This window comes from Lepidochelys kempii, chromosome 1, assembly GCF_965140265.1.
Source record: "Lepidochelys kempii isolate rLepKem1 chromosome 1, rLepKem1.hap2, whole genome shotgun sequence".
In the NCBI taxonomy this organism is placed as follows: Eukaryota; Metazoa; Chordata; order Testudines; family Cheloniidae; genus Lepidochelys; species Lepidochelys kempii.
This window is the reverse complement of record NC_133256.1, coordinates 345,722,745-345,737,877: the sequence shown is the minus strand read 5'-3', so window position 1 is coordinate 345,737,877 and position 15,133 is coordinate 345,722,745. Positions and strand designations below refer to the sequence as shown.

General features: G+C 44.8%; 2 protein-coding genes across 7 annotated transcripts in view; one reads left to right on the top strand and one right to left on the bottom strand.

The window, feature by feature from the left end:
• The window catches only part of GDI2 (GDP dissociation inhibitor 2), a 33,122-nt gene extending 25,193 nt beyond the window's left edge, over nucleotides 1–7,929 (top strand). Inside the window, exons 5-11 of the mRNA XM_073328887.1 lie at nucleotides 553–751; nucleotides 1,236–1,367; nucleotides 2,945–3,044; nucleotides 4,527–4,698; nucleotides 6,255–6,399; nucleotides 6,807–6,861; nucleotides 6,949–7,929. Of these exons, the coding sequence (XP_073184988.1) occupies nucleotides 553–751; nucleotides 1,236–1,367; nucleotides 2,945–3,044; nucleotides 4,527–4,698; nucleotides 6,255–6,399; nucleotides 6,807–6,861; nucleotides 6,949–7,104 (959 nt within the window). The 3' untranslated portion in view covers nucleotides 7,105–7,929. The remainder of the gene's footprint in view (nucleotides 1–552; nucleotides 752–1,235; nucleotides 1,368–2,944; nucleotides 3,045–4,526; nucleotides 4,699–6,254; nucleotides 6,400–6,806; nucleotides 6,862–6,948) is intronic.
• Nucleotides 7,930–11,077: 3,148 nt separating this feature from the next.
• TASOR2 (transcription activation suppressor family member 2) overlaps nucleotides 11,078–15,133 on the bottom strand; it is a 98,254-nt gene continuing 94,198 nt past the window's right edge. For all 6 annotated transcript variants that reach the window (XM_073328882.1, XM_073328884.1, XM_073328880.1 and 3 more), the window contains one exon: nucleotides 11,078–11,897. In XM_073328882.1, coding sequence (XP_073184983.1) covers nucleotides 11,894–11,897 — 4 coding nt within the window. In that variant the 3' untranslated portion in view covers nucleotides 11,078–11,893. The remainder of the gene's footprint in view (nucleotides 11,898–15,133) is intronic.

Genomic DNA, 15,133 nt, shown 5'->3' with positions numbered 1-15,133 from the left:
TGAATTGGATAGGGGGGAGAGCTCCTTCTCCCTTAGCTAGAGTGTAATAGAGCTTAACACAGACTTCTGCTAGTCTGAGGCTGATCCAAAAAAGCTCACTGACCATGGTCAGGGTCAGTTCCCTCCCCTCTTCCAGTGACTGGAAGTAGTGGAAGCCAGGCCACATGTAGGTTGTCTCTGAACTCTCTGGGTGTGGCTGTCATTCTACCTGCCTCTGGGTAGTGTCTGGCACATCTTCCAAGCTCTTAATAGTCAGTTACTATGGCAGTTGCCAGTATTAAGCAAACTGGTTTTCCATGCTTAGCTGGATTTTTGGCCTCTGTAGCCTGAATGGTTACTTCATACTCGGGCACAGTTAACTTAGGGGTATCTTAGGGAAAGATTAAAGTGTAAACTTTTGCTGTCTAGGGTTAAACAAAGCCTTTCATCTCTGTTGTAATACTTCATGGTCTTTGCCATGGAACTGGAGGAAAGCTTACTTTGAAAGGACCTTCAAAGTAACTCATTCCTCACTTCTAACCTCTGATCTGACCCATTCTTTTGGTGTTGTAGGTTTAATGGGCTTGTTTGAGAAACGCCGATTCAGGAAATTCTTAGTGTGTGTTGCCAACTTTGATGAAAATGACCCCCGGACTTTTGAAGGTGTTGATCCCAAGAAGACCACCATGAGAGAGGTGTATAAAAAGTTTGACCTGGGCCAAGATGTCATAGACTTCACAGGCCATGCCCTTGCACTCTACAGAACTGATGAGTAAGTGTTTGCTATTCACTGGCTTTTCCCAAAGTAAGCTAGTGGCCAGTGAGTTGGGAGATAATCCTTCAGAGTAATGGACCATGTCCATTAGCCACAAATGTACCTTTCTTGAAGTAAATCTCATGCAGCATCCTTGAGTGCTGCTTGTTGGAATGGAGCCTTTAAACGCTGGGTCTTCAGTACTGATTGGGTTTCTTTCACAAGCAGAAATATCCTCCAGAGGTACTTAGAGCCTAAATGAGTTCTCCAATTGTACACTGAATAAAGTGTTCTCTTCCCTTTCAGCCTGACTGAGAGCTCTTCTGAAGGATAAGCCTTTAAGGGGAAGCAGTGGAGTCGGGGGAAGCATGGGGAGCATATCTTCATGGGGGGGTGAATGTGAATTCTTAAAGCACAACCTAATCCAAGGCCATCTTGGGTCTGAGTAAATCGCAACTCATTTCACCACATGCATTTTACAGTCTTGATTCTCTTTTTGCAGCTACCTAGATCAGCCATGCCAAGAAACAATCAACAGGATTAAACTTTACAGCGAGTCTCTGGCTAGATATGGTAAAAGCCCATATCTTTATCCCCTCTATGGCCTTGGAGAGCTGCCCCAGGGATTTGCAAGGTGAGGACTGGGTTGTGGTGGTGTGAATAACTTGTCTCAAATGCGTCAAGTGTATTTGAGGATTCTGTTAAAATCTAATGCACAGACTCTGCTGAGAACCTTTTAACTATTAAACAGCATTTTCTTTAGCTTCCCTCTTGTCTCTAGGTAAATCCCACTGTGTGGGATGGGCAGCATCAGCGAAGGAGCTGGGAAGGGCAGTGCTTCTGCAGGAGGGCAGGATGGTACTTGAATAAGCAGTGTGGATGGGGGCCAGGTGTTTCTCAGGGGGTGAAGTGTCTAGTGGGTCACATATTAGTTCTCTGGCCCCAGGTTAACTAAACTGACTTGAAAGGGGAAGGTCTTTCAAACTAAACTTTTCTGCAGAGTTGAGCCATGGTCTATGCTAATTGTTTAGTGTCAGAGGTGAGCTAAAGCAGAGGTTGTTGATATTGGCTTAACTTAGCAGTTAGCAGGGCATCTGAAATACTACAGAAACTGACTAAGCTGCCTTTGGGAGGTGTGGGTCTTGTTTTTTTTTTCTTTTTTAAAAAAAACAAACTGGAAACTACAGTAAAATACAGTGACTAGCATTTCTACTTTAAATGTGCCAGTGTTTTATGTGGAATCACACTCCAGCTTCTTCATAACTGAGGCCTGCTGGCTGGTTTTCAGAATTACTAAACCTTTCTCTGACACAGGGAGATCTGTATAAGCCGAGTAGAATTTGTTCAAAGTCCAAATCTTAAAGCTGAAACAGTATCCAGCTTTTTTTAATAGACTTGGCTTTTCCACCACAGAACAGTTGCCTGAATGCTGCAGATCTTGGAGTTATTAGTGGCTTGAAGCCTATTTGAGTTACTTGGCCATCAAGTAACTAATTTACACCAGTCAGCAGATGTAAATAACGGCTTTGACTAGTCCCAAGTATTGGCTGGTGTCTTGATAGTTCACTCCAGCCTCCTCCTTTGGCCTTAAGCTGACAGTCCTTGACTCTTAATCAAAGTAGTAAGTAGTGACTGGATGTGTTGAGTCTCTGCTTTCAGTAATTCCCATGCAATTTCAAAACTTGTTGCTTAAGTTACCACATATTGGCCTCTCCTCTTAATATTTGAAATGAGCAGTTGCTACAATAAGATGCCTGTCTTGGCTAGAACTGCAACTGCTCTTAAAAGTTAATTGTAAAATGGATATTTGGGAGCAAGTATCTAAGTTACTGAACTATATTCTTAGTGGTATCCTAGGCAGTAAAACTATGACCCCAGATTCTTGAGTTACAGGAATAAGACACTTCTGACTCCAAACTGACTCTAAAGGTTCACGGACCATTTAAATGGCCTACTGAGGAATAGTCCAAGTTACCTAGACTTGGGCAGGGCATGTGTTCACTGGGCGAAGTGGGGTGGGGGTGAAGGGGATTTTTCTTCAAACCCTCCTGGCTCTGACTCTTTCCGGAGACCAGGAAACTGTTACCAGAAGCTCAGTCGCCTCCAGTGTATGCAGCTGCCTGCTAAGGCAGAGTAAATGAACAATGTGCTATAAGAAGGCTGTAGCAAACATGAGGCTTCATTATGCTAAAGCGTCCTTACTCTTTGTAGGCTAAGTGCTATTTACGGAGGCACCTACATGCTGAACAAGCCAATTGAAGAGATTGTGATAGAAAATGGCAAAGTCATTGGTGTGAAATCTGAAGGAGAGGTACAGTAATGCTTTGGATTATTTTCTCAGATATTTGCTGTTCAAGACCTCCTCCTCAATCGGCATTAACACAAAAGCAAGTGTAGAGTCTGAGTAACTCAGGCTTGGTTTGGTACATGCACAAACTAGGTTGAGCCATCAGATTGTAAACTCATTGGGATTTTTGATTCAATCTTAAAATTGCTTTTAAGCTCCCAAAACTGTGCCACCAGAGTGATGTGGTAAAAAGACAGTAAGAAAATCTAAACGGGTGAATGGCCTATGTTTCTTGAAGTAGACTTAGAAAATAACTTCAGAGGGATTTTATCCTAAACCTTAACTCTGGATGTATGTCAGGATTGTTGTTTTCCTTGAAAGCTGAGGAGACCGTTCAATCAAAACGAGACACCTTTCCTTGCAGCTGTCAGTGCATCTAACCTAAACATACAATTGACTCTGCCTGTCCTTGACTTGTCCTTAAGATGCATTAGTTGCTTGTATATTTCTGGCACTGAATTTTCTTACTGTTTCACCAGATACACAATTAAATCAGCCTTGCACAACTATCAGAATTTGCCAGCCCAAGCAGAAAATCTACTTGCCCATATCTGATGGAAGCTCTAAATACACTTTACTCATCTGCCGGTTTGCTTGCAGTTTTACAGGGCGAGTTGAATTTCTCACTTGCTAACCAGCTCTATAATACAGATGCCTCTTCATCTTCAAATCATGAAAAAAAGGCACAGTTGTTCATACCAGGATGAATCCAAATAAAACTCTACAAATGATGGATGCTGTATATAGCAAATATCTAACTTGTGCTCACATTCTGTTTCCAAATCTCCAGATGGCCTCACTGACTGGACACATGCATTTATAACCTTAATCCCTCTGATGCTGATGGGGCAATTCTTGTTCAATGTCCCTACATTCTTACTATTGTTACATCCATAAGATTGCACAATATAAATGCAAAGTTACACTTAATAAACGTCTGGATTAAGGAAACCAAACTTTGCAGCATGTATTAACGTCTAACCTTTCAATAGTTCATGCATATAGCTCAAAAGTGTAGAAAAATATAAGTGTCTGCTTGTAAAGTTGCAGATAATGACTTGTATTGATGACGACATGTACAAAACTATGGTCTTGAGCTGATGGTGGAAAATCCAGATCTGCTGAAGGTGGAATACAAACCTATGACACAAGGAAAATAGCTCCTAAATGGAATGTTTCATAATACTGGAGGCTTCATTGCTCTAAGCATTTACTTCTCTGCTGTGAAAATCTGATACTGCACTAAACTGTCAGGCTAATCTACTAGAAACAACCACCTCACGGAACTAAATCTAAAATAGCTTTGTTTTTGTTGCTGGTCAGCAGCAGTGCATCTCATCAATTCTGACTAGAGATGCTAAGAGGCTACTCTGTGCTTGAGAACATCTGGGAAAACTTTTCTTCCAGTTGAGGAATTTAAGTTTGTACTTTGTCCATCCTTGGCAGGTTGCTCGCTGCAAACAACTCATCTGTGATCCCAGTTACGTCCCAGATCGTGTAACAAAAGTTGGCCTAGTGATTCGAGTAATCTGTATGTTAAACCACCCAATCAAGAACACAAATGATGCCAATTCCTGCCAGATCATCATTCCACAGAATCAGGTCAACCGGAAATCAGGTGTGTGGGCAATAGTGGCTGTTAAATGCTTAGCATGTCAGTGCATAAGTGGGTGTTGCTATAGACTGTCTGCACTTAAGTTGGCATGCTCATTAAATCCATACTAAGTGGACTTGCCTCCACTGGGCCAAATGAAAGTCTTAGGCTTCTGTGAAGTAAAGAACTTTATCAATCATCAAGGAAAACATTTAAACAATTCATAATAAAAACCACTTCAGGAAACCAGCCTCCCAAAGAATATGCTCACCTTCCTTTTTAATGGCTTGCACATGTGCTGCTTCTTGGGGTCCTCAGTGTCTTGGTATAGCTCCCTTCCTGATCCCACACTTGTCAAATATGGTATTTTTTACTGGGGGGAAAAGAATACTAACATGGCTGCACATGTTCAGCTTTAATGAAGTGGGTACATTATGCAGTTGAGATCCCTAACTCGTGTTCAGTTCAGCTTACTCTCTAATTTTGCACTGCTTTGCTGTCTGAGGCAATGTGCACTCTCCACGCTTGTTCCGTGTTGTCTCAGCATCATGTGGCAGTAATTCCTGGACTCCTTCTCCCACACACTAGTTTCTAGTCCTTTCCATTGTGGAAGCAGGATTGGTTCCTGAAGAAAACAGCTGTTGGCTGTTTCTGCAGGTAATGGTATCATTTAGGCATGCAAAGCCCATCACTCTCCCCAGCATGCATAAGATGTCGAAGTGCTTTATGGACCCAAGTTTGAGCTGCTTGCTGCCCTCCCATAATCTAGGCAGGGACCTCTGTATCTGAAGCACCAAGTGCCAGTAGAGCTACATGAGAAACTAAAAGGTTTAGGTGAAGTTTGTATTTCAGACTGATTTAGGCCCCAAACCTAGGGGGCCTTTCGTACTCAAATCCCTTGTCTGAATCCAAAGCATCCAAGTGGTTGCAGTCCAATACTGGGCACGGGCATGAGCCAGAATGTGAAACTTGCTGCTTCTAATTCAGCTTGGATCTGGAAACGCTCTTTTATGCCTGACACTTTCTTGAAGGGTTGTGATGTACTGGCTTATAAATAGCTGCCCGGTACTGGAAGTGGTTGGATCTGCCCAGTTTGCAACTCCGTTGATTGGCCTGATGAGAAGGGCCACCTCTTCTCTTACTGCTGTCAGTTACTGTCTGTCTTTACTCAAGCAGTGGAGGCAGAGGGCTGAATTCTGTTCCTAGTGCAATCAGCTGATGGGGGTTTGTGTGGCCAGAGATCTCAATACTGGGTGTGTAAACTCCTTGAAATTAGGGGTTTTCATATAAAATCCCACTGTATGCTGAGGCCAAGGGCTTGATGTACGTAGAGGTCTGAATTACATGTAAATCCTTGTCCCAACAAACTAAAACTAGATCTCAGACAAGGTTCAAATGCAACAAGTTCTAGGAGGAAAAAGAGGGAAACAGAAATGTGAATGCACATCCCCATGGCCCAGTTATGTGTGCAGCTGGAAGGGTGAGTCAGCTCACATCCAAAGTCACTGCCAGCATCTCCCTAGCTCTTCTCAATTGGCATGTGGTGTAGATGAAATCTCATTCCTGTAATGTTTTTCTAGATATCTACGTTTGCATGATCTCTTCTGCACACAACGTGGCAGCGCAAGGGAAGTACATAGCCATTGTTAGCACTACTGTGGAAACAGGAGATCCAGAGAGAGAAATCAAACCTGCCTTAGATCTCTTGGAGCCCATTGAACAGAAGTAAGCTTTCCACCTTGCATCAGCAGTCTAGCGGCTCATATGCATTCGTGATTACTAAACTAGCCCGGGGACTAGTTAACGATTACTTGCCACACACAGAGACAGATCTGGGTGTCTTTTGGTTGTATTCTGATCTTGAGAGGTCATGGGGCAGATGAGGGAGGCTGGAAGGCCCGTAGATACATCCACTCCATCTGTCATTGGAATACCTACTCGGCCTACTCCTTCACCCCCAAGACAACTGCTCCAATGCTCTGTCCTAGCACCAAAACCTCCTCACATGTGCTTCTTGCCCTAGGGCTTTGGCATTTGATCATATTGCAAATTACCTGGCTCCTGTATTCGTTCACCTTTCATTGAGGCGCTGGGGAACATTTAAGCATTCTGAAAAATGTCTTCTCTCATAGGTTTGTTAGCATCAGCGATCTGTTTGCACCAACTGACTTGGGAACCGAAAGCCAGGTTAGTATGAAATGGCAAACAATCAAACTGGTGTGCCCATGTAAGGGGAGAATCTCCAAACACTAAGCCTGAAAACTTATTTTCCAGATCTTTATTTCTCGTACCTACGATGCTACCACTCACTTTGAGACGACGTGTGATGACATCAAAGATATTTATAAGAGGATGATGGGATCAGAGTTCGATTTTGAAGAGATGAAACGCAAGAAAAATGATATCTATGGGGAGCAGGAGCAGCAGTAATGAAGTAATGTCTAATTAGGAGAAATTAAATCGGCTAATATGAATATAAGGAACTTTAATGAACACTGTATGAAACTCAATATTGTACGGCCTGCTTTTGTAATCACATCTCTGAGAGACTGAAGAGTACTGCACTGGTAAATGCTCCCCTTTTGGGTATCATGTGTTAATTTCATTCTAGCAGGGCTGCTGTCCAGAATCTGGCTAATTACTGACACTGATTTAACTGTTCACTAACCTTATAAGCAAACAGCAGACTACTGAACTTTTTTTTGCAGACCTAGACTTTGGTGCAAACTGAAATAACTCATTGACCGGTTACCTTTGTGTTTTTAATCATTTGTAAACCCATTTCCCAATTATGTGCTTCTGGTGCATCCGTGAATTTGACAGATGCCATTCAGACCTGATACCAAGAAAACGCTAAACTGAGCACTCCATTATTGTGGACAGCATCCCTAAAGTCTTTCCCATCAATCTTAACTTTGTGGCAAGTTGTATTATGGACAAAGCCCACATCTATTGTAGCAGCAAATGTTGGCATAGTTTTAGGCACAGAACCTAACCCACCCTTAAGCTTCTAAAACTGTTTACATCAGTTGGGACAACTGTGCCTAAGGTTCCTTTGTGTGTCAATCTAATAAAATTGAGAGAACAAATTACAAAGCAGGCATGATGTGAAAGTATTTTCTGTACCCCATGTGGCTTTTTGGATGGACCAAACTGCACTGCAGTATTGATATGACAGAGCCTCTGCTTCTGATGTCTCTTGAAAAGGCTCAAATGATTTCTGTACTGCAAAGTAAAGCCAAATTCTGGAAACCAGTCCTTTGCTCTGGTCTGATTCACTCCACTTAGTACAAATAGCGTCTGCTTAAGATCTTAAAAGATGCGTGCCTGCCAGAGTGAAGCTTCTGTGCCTTGGAATTCAACCATCCAAATACAAGGAAAAACCATGGATTTAAACATCCTTGGCTTGACTTTCAAAGCAGCTGTGCACTTACTTTCAGAGCAGTTGATGACCATGTAAGCTGTAAGCCCATCTCATGGACACTCAGTCTGTCCCCGCTAACCAGCAGTAAGGGCATAGCCCAGATGAATCACTATACAAGGAGTGCACTGCAGCACCTGGGCTAAACACTTGAGCCCTTACTTCTAGCATTACTTGGCCCTATCCTCACTCTCTCAGCAGGAAGTTTGACAGCTTGGTGTGCAGCCAAATTCCTAGACTCTATTCAATCTCATCAGAGCTACTTTCATTTGCCCCTCAAGTGCCACTGTTGCGGTTGAAAATAGCACAGCATCACCTTGGTTCTGGACCTCAAACTCCTGTCTAACTTGATGCCCATTAACAAGTCTAACTGTGGCTGTTTTAAAGATTCATGGGTGTCTCCTTTTTGATGGGGGTACTTCAGACTTTAACCAGATCTGTTAGTACTTCTCATTTCAGTGTTCACACAAAGTAATCCTGCATTTACCAGAACAAGCTTTGCAGGGTACAGCTCAACGTGTTGGACTAAAGCTATGCTGCTACTCAACCTGTATGGGAGGTAGTAAAGCAATTGCTGACCTAGGTTTGGTAAATTGCCTCTGAACCATAACACTCAGTGGATGTGTAAGTTAGGAAGTGATAGCTAGCACCACTGTCTCAGTGAAAAGCCTCCTATCAGCCCTAAATGTGAGCCAACATGCTTGTGGGGGTGACACATGGCATTAGTGACTGGCCAACTGAACAACAGAACCAGAAGTACAAGGATGTTACCTTGCTACCCTACTGTTGCATGCTAAATTTGAATAAAATACTCAGTTTTACCAGTACCCCTCAAACGCCTCAGCAGTGCTTTTGGAAAAGCAGAAATGATGATGGTTCCTGACACCACCACCACAATAAAACTGTGTTCAGTTGTAAACCAAGGGACCAGGCTGTCTGTTCCATTCCCAATCTGTTTCCAAGTATTCCAGTAATGTGCTAAAAGTGGGCGTTACTCCATTGATGTGGTGGAGGTGAACGAGGAATAGAATGACTTGCCTTGTTCTTTGAAGACAGGGCTTCTCTGAAGATCTATGTATAGTTGGAAGCCTCTGGTACCTAATAGGTAGTAAGAGTTGTGCTTGGTAGAGCAAGAGCCATGTCCAGATGTACACTCGCAGGAAGTGTCTCTAACTTGAACTAATGCACCTTGAGAACTTGCATGACTGGTTAGTTCTTACTATCCCTTTCATAACTCTCCCGTCAGTTAGTGGTTGCTATCTCCAATAGGCTGGTTTTAGTCTCAGTAGACTGATTTCTTTTTGGATGCATCTGCTAATTGCTGTCAGTACTGGCCACGCTCTTCACCTTTCAGCAGCCAGTGTCTCATCTCTTGTCTGATTCAACTACTTTTGGAGCCAGGTCTTACTCTTGGGTGACAATCAAGCTATGGGAGGAGTAAATCTTGCCTTTCCCTAAATTTGGCCACCTATGCAATAGCAGAGGAGTGTGTAAAGGTAAGCTAACAGAACTAACTTGTCTTCCACTCAAAGCTCATGGTGTAGGTGGTGGAAAAGGAATGTTACTGTAGTAAACTCTTTCCTGTGCTGTTGCTATCCATCCATTGAGTTTGCAGCTTCAAACAGTGAACTGTAGTCTGTTTTCAGAGTTGTTAGAACCCTGAACTCCCTGCTCATGCCTAAGAAGCTTGTTTCCTTCATGCTGTCAGCTAGTGGTTTTGGCATGAAACCTATTTCATAAGTGCTGTCTGGCTGCAGGCTCCTCCTTGGAAGCTTTAAGTGAAGAGGCTTATTTCTTAAACTATATCTGGTTAGCGCTCTCCTCTTCCTCCCTCTCCCCCCCCCCCCCCCAAATGGGGAAGGAGTAGGGGATGTCCCTGGAAGCCTACATCAGTAGTATCCGAGTGTAGTGTTTGCTTTCTCTTCTCCCTACCCTACAATACCATGAATATCTTCCTCATGAAATCCTTCATCTTTTAAGGTATGAAGTGGGGTACCTACCTGGCCAACTACTAGAAAGATGTAGGCTTTGGATTCTGTCTGAACTTAGTCTCCCTTGCTTCTAGCACCCTTTTTAATCATGAAATGTGAGAGGTTCATGGACTTCTGCAAACTATTTGAGCTGTCCAAAACCATAGCCATGTAGGCAGTCACACCCTGACATGACAAAGGACTAGAGGAGTGAACTTGCATTGAAGATGCTAAATACCCCAGGAAGGGTAGGATCACTCCATTGCCCAGTGTAGGGGGAAAAGTCAAGTCTTGCCTAGAATTATTGCCAAACTTTAAGCACTGCTATTTCCGTACAAGCCCACTGAGGGGTGGGGTGGTGGAGGAATCTTTAACCAACCACCAGCCATGGCTTTTAGCTTGTGGCAACCAGTAATGCCCTATTACTGTTATCTCTTCAGCAGCCCCTTGAAACACAGGCCCTGACTACATGCCAGAGAGGCTACTGCTGGTGTACAGTAACTGAGCTTGAAGATGTGGTTTCCCCCATGCTTGTGGCACTATATGTGCAGTAGTGCTCCCTGCAGCTGGGATCGGAGATCTTTAGCCAGTGCCTGCTGGATGCACATGTGCTCTCCCTCACTTGTGCTGTGAGTGGCAGCTCTAGGTAGAGGGCCGGGGGTCCTGTTTTTGTAGACTTAAACTCCCTCTCAAGGAAGTAAAAGCAACAGCACAAGCTGCTTCGTATCCTGCATACCTCTACGACCGCAGAACCTTCCCTATCACCAAGGCCCTTCTAGACCCAGCCAAGGTTCTTTAGCCCACCCCAGCGTTGATCCTGCCAACCTACAAGCCAGCAGATAAACATTACAGCCCTGCTAAGGATGTGGAATTTCTCTTTTCCTGCCCAACTCCCTGTTTGTCAATGCAGTTCACCAGAAGGATTTGTATTCGGGGGTAAGCTACACTAGTTTACAGGGGAGGAAGGTTGAGTGCTTTGGTAAAGTCCTAAACCAACAGCAATGCACGAGACTTTGAATTGTCTTGTTTTATTTGTCAAACATTATACAAAGTCATCTTGTACATGACAGCTTTGTTTTAGTCTGCTTTATTTTAAAAAAATGATTAGTTATAAAACACTTCCCACTAGATACTGTAAGTATCTTACAAATGTCACGTGACTGCTGCAGTTTCCTTTCAAAGTCTATTTTTTTTTTTTTTTTTAGAATACCATAAATATGATTTTTGTTCCAGAAGCCTGACGTTCTGCTATTTACAAGAGTTCCATCTAGTGGAAAACAGAAGTCCCACAAGTCAAATGGAAATGGTACCATCAGAAAACCAGTGAGAACTTAATGTAGTGTTGATTAACCAATTGCAGACTTAGTGAGTTGGAGTAATCTTGAACACGCTGAAAATGTACAAAACTCCTGCTGCTCATAAACCACATGCATGGTGTGGATGTTATTTACATAAACACGCATTTATAAAAAGCACTTCCTAAAATGGACTAACATCTCTCCTAAGCTTCAAGTAAACTGCACTTCCCCTAGTTTCCATATGTAGCTGTACTAACTTCAGAAAACAAATAATTTAAAATACTGTATACATTAAAATAGTTCTCTTCCTATGCAGCTGGAGTAGGGTGCATCTGTTCCTCTAAGACTCATTGGCTATCCTTAAATAATTAACATTCTACTAAAAAAGGGAAATCTACTACCGCTGCCTTCTGTGCCTAGAGCTTTAGGCTGTAACAGCAGAACCCGAACAAGTTACCTTTTATCTAAACTATTTTAACAAAAGCTTCATTCTTTGTTACTGGAACCACCGCTGCTGTCCTTGAATTTCATCACCTGTAACACATGAAGTTTCCCAGATTGTTTTTAGTAGCTGTTTAAATGGCACTGGCTACCCATGCTATGCTGTATGACAGGCAGGATGTTCTGTACATTCACAGGGGATTGCCATGCTGTCAAAATAGGGGCCGAGTCACTGGAAGAACATCCAGGTATCTGGTCGAATGACCGACTACCAGCTGGTGTTACCTCCAGCAGAGTCTCACTAGGGGAAACATTTTCAGGAAGTCTGCTCAATTCTCCCCCCTGCCCAAGGCTCCCTCCTTTCCAACAACAGGCTCTGAGCCCATCCTTTCTTCCCCTTGTGAGCGCAGGAGAAAGGAGAGTGCAGCTTGTGTGTCTGCTTGGCCACCGTAGAGCTGGCTTCATCAACCCCCACTCCCTCCCTCTCCTTCCACTGCTCAGGGGAGGGGGGCGAGGGTGAGCTGGATTGCAGGTCTTCATTCAGTGCAGCACAGCCCCCTCTCACTCAATTCCTGCCAACCTGAACATCACAGCCAGCAAAACGAGACCTGGGCTCAGCAGAGGCTGCTGCCTGCTGTCAAGGGAGAGGCTGTTCCTATTCCACACATGCTGTCCCAGCTGAGCTAGAGGGGAGTAGGCTGCTGACCCCCCCACTGCATAATTACCATAACAACCCTTCATCCCTGGAAAGTCTGTGCCAGCCGTTCTCAACCCACAGACTGCATGTGGCCCAAATAGGGCCCAGCTGTGTGCTAAAAAAAATTCAAAAATTTGCTGCTCTGGTCTGATAAGGGGAGGGCTCCTGCCAGCAGGGGGCTGGTGACTGGTCTATGGGGCAGGGGCTTTGGGCTGTGAGGGGGCAGAGGGTGCTGGGAACCAGAGGTTTGCAGGGTGCCAGCTTTTAGGTGGGGCTCTGTGCCTAGGGACTTGGCTGCTGGCCCTCCTCTGGCCCTCCTGGCTTGGCGCAGGAGTCCCAGCTGCCTGGCCCCATGTGGTGGGATCCTGGGGTCTAGCTGCCTGGGCCCCACACCACAGGGTCCTGGGGTCTGGGTTTGGCTGCTTGCCTCAGTGCAACGGGGTCTGGCTGCCAGCTGCCTGGTCCTGCATGGCATGGTCTCGGTCCCGCTGCCTGGCTCCCCGCAGCGGGGTCTAGCTGCCAGGTGCCTGGCTTCGCACTACAGGGCCCCAGTCCAGGTATCTGGCTCCCCACGGCAGGGTTCCAGCTGTCCAGTCCCCCCTCTCAGGGCTCCCCTTCGGGTCCCCTCTGTGGAGGGTTCTCTGGGGGCTGGGCATAGGGGACTGTAGCTATGGTTCTCACTGATAAACAACTTGAGAATCACTGCTCTGTGCACGAGCAACCTGCATGTTAACACAAGGTGGGCTGTAAGGGCTTATCTATGCTGCAGTGTTAGCTTGAGTTGTTGCCCCTAATCTGCCTCCTGTCCACGCCAATCTCTAGCTCATGCTAAACGGTGCTTTATGCGGGAGCTGGTTGGTCTGTCCAAGGGCAGTGGGCCTTAGTTTAAAGCTCGACTGCTGCTCCTGCCGGAGCAAGTAAGACAGCTGCTCTGCAGAAGGAGCAGGCTCAGCAGAGCTACACGAACTCCAGGAGTTCATTTGCTAGCACAGCAGGGAAGCTAAGCCCTGAGGAGTTACGTGCACACCGAAATCCTCAGGAACTGCAGGGTGAAAGCTAACACGTGCCTGCCTTTTGGCTGCATGGTCTTTCAGACTTCTTTCATCATTAACCCCTTCTGACAGAAAGAAAAGGAGGACTTGGGGCACCTTAGAGACTAACCAATTTATATGAGCATAAGCTTTCATAAGCTACAGCTCATTTCATCAGATGCATACTGTGGAAACTGCAGAAGACATTATATACACAGAGACCATGAAACAATACCTCCTCCCACCCCACTCTCCTGCTGGTAAGAGCTTATCTAAAGTGATCACTCTCCTTACAATGACAGGTTTCAGAGTAGCAACCGTGTTAGTCTGTATTCGCAAAAAGAAAAGGAGTACTTGTGGCACCTTAGAGACTAACCAGTTTATTTGAGCATAAGCTTATAATCAAGTTGGGCCATTTCCAGCACAAATCCAGGTTTTCTCACCCTCCGCCCCCACACAAACTCACTCTCCTGCTGGTAATAGCCCATCCAAAGTGACCACTCTCCTTACAATGTGTATGATAATCAAGGTGGGCCATTTCCAGCATAAATCCAAGTTTAACCAGAACGTCGGGGGGGGGGGAGGGGGAGGAGGAGGAGGGGAGGAAAAACAAGGGGAAATAGGCTACCTTGCATAATGACTTAGCCACTCCCAGTCTCTATTTAAGCCTAAATTAATAGTATCCAATTTGCAAATGAATTCCAATTCAGCAGTTTCTCGCTGGAGTCTGGATTTGAAGTTTTTTTGTTGTAAGATAGCAACCTTCATGTCTGTAATTGCGTGACCAGAGAGATTGAAGTGTTCTCCGACTGGTTTATGAATGTTATAATTCTTGACATCTGATTTGTGTCCACTTATTCTTTTATGTAGAGACTGTCCAGTCTGACCAATGTACATGGCAGAGGGGCATTGCTGGCACATGATGGCATAGATCGCATTGGTGGATGTGCAGGTGAACGAGCCTCTGACAGTGTGGCTGATGTGATTAGGCCCTGTGATGGTGTCCCCTGAATAGATATGTGGGCACAGTTGGCAATGGGCTTTGTTGCAAGGATAGGTTCCTGGGTTAGTGGTTGTGTTGTGTGGTATGTGGTTGTTGGTGAGTATTTGCTTCAGGTTGGGGGACTGTCTGTAGGCAAGGACTGGCCTGTCTCGCAAGATTTGTGAGTGTGTTGGGTCATCCTTCAGGATAGGTTGTAGATCCTTAATAATGCGTTGGAGGGGTTTTAGTTGGGGGCTGAAGGTGACGGCTAGTGGCGTTCTGTTATTTTCTTTGTTAGGCCTGTCCTGTAATAGGTGACTTCTGGGAACTCTTCTGGCTCTATCAATCTGTTTCTTCACTTCCGCAGGTGGGTATTGTAGTTGTAAGAATGCTTGATAGAGATCTTGTAGGTGTTTGTCTCTGTCTGAGGGGTTGGAGCAAATGCGGTTGTATCGCAGAGCTTGGCTGTAGACGATGGATCGTGTGGTGTGGTCAGGGTGAAAGCTGGAGGCATGTGGGTAGGAATAGCGGTCAGTAGGTTTCCGGTATAGGGTGGTGTTTATGTGACCATTGTTTATTAGCACTGTAGTGTCCAGGAAGTGGATCTCTTGTGTGGACT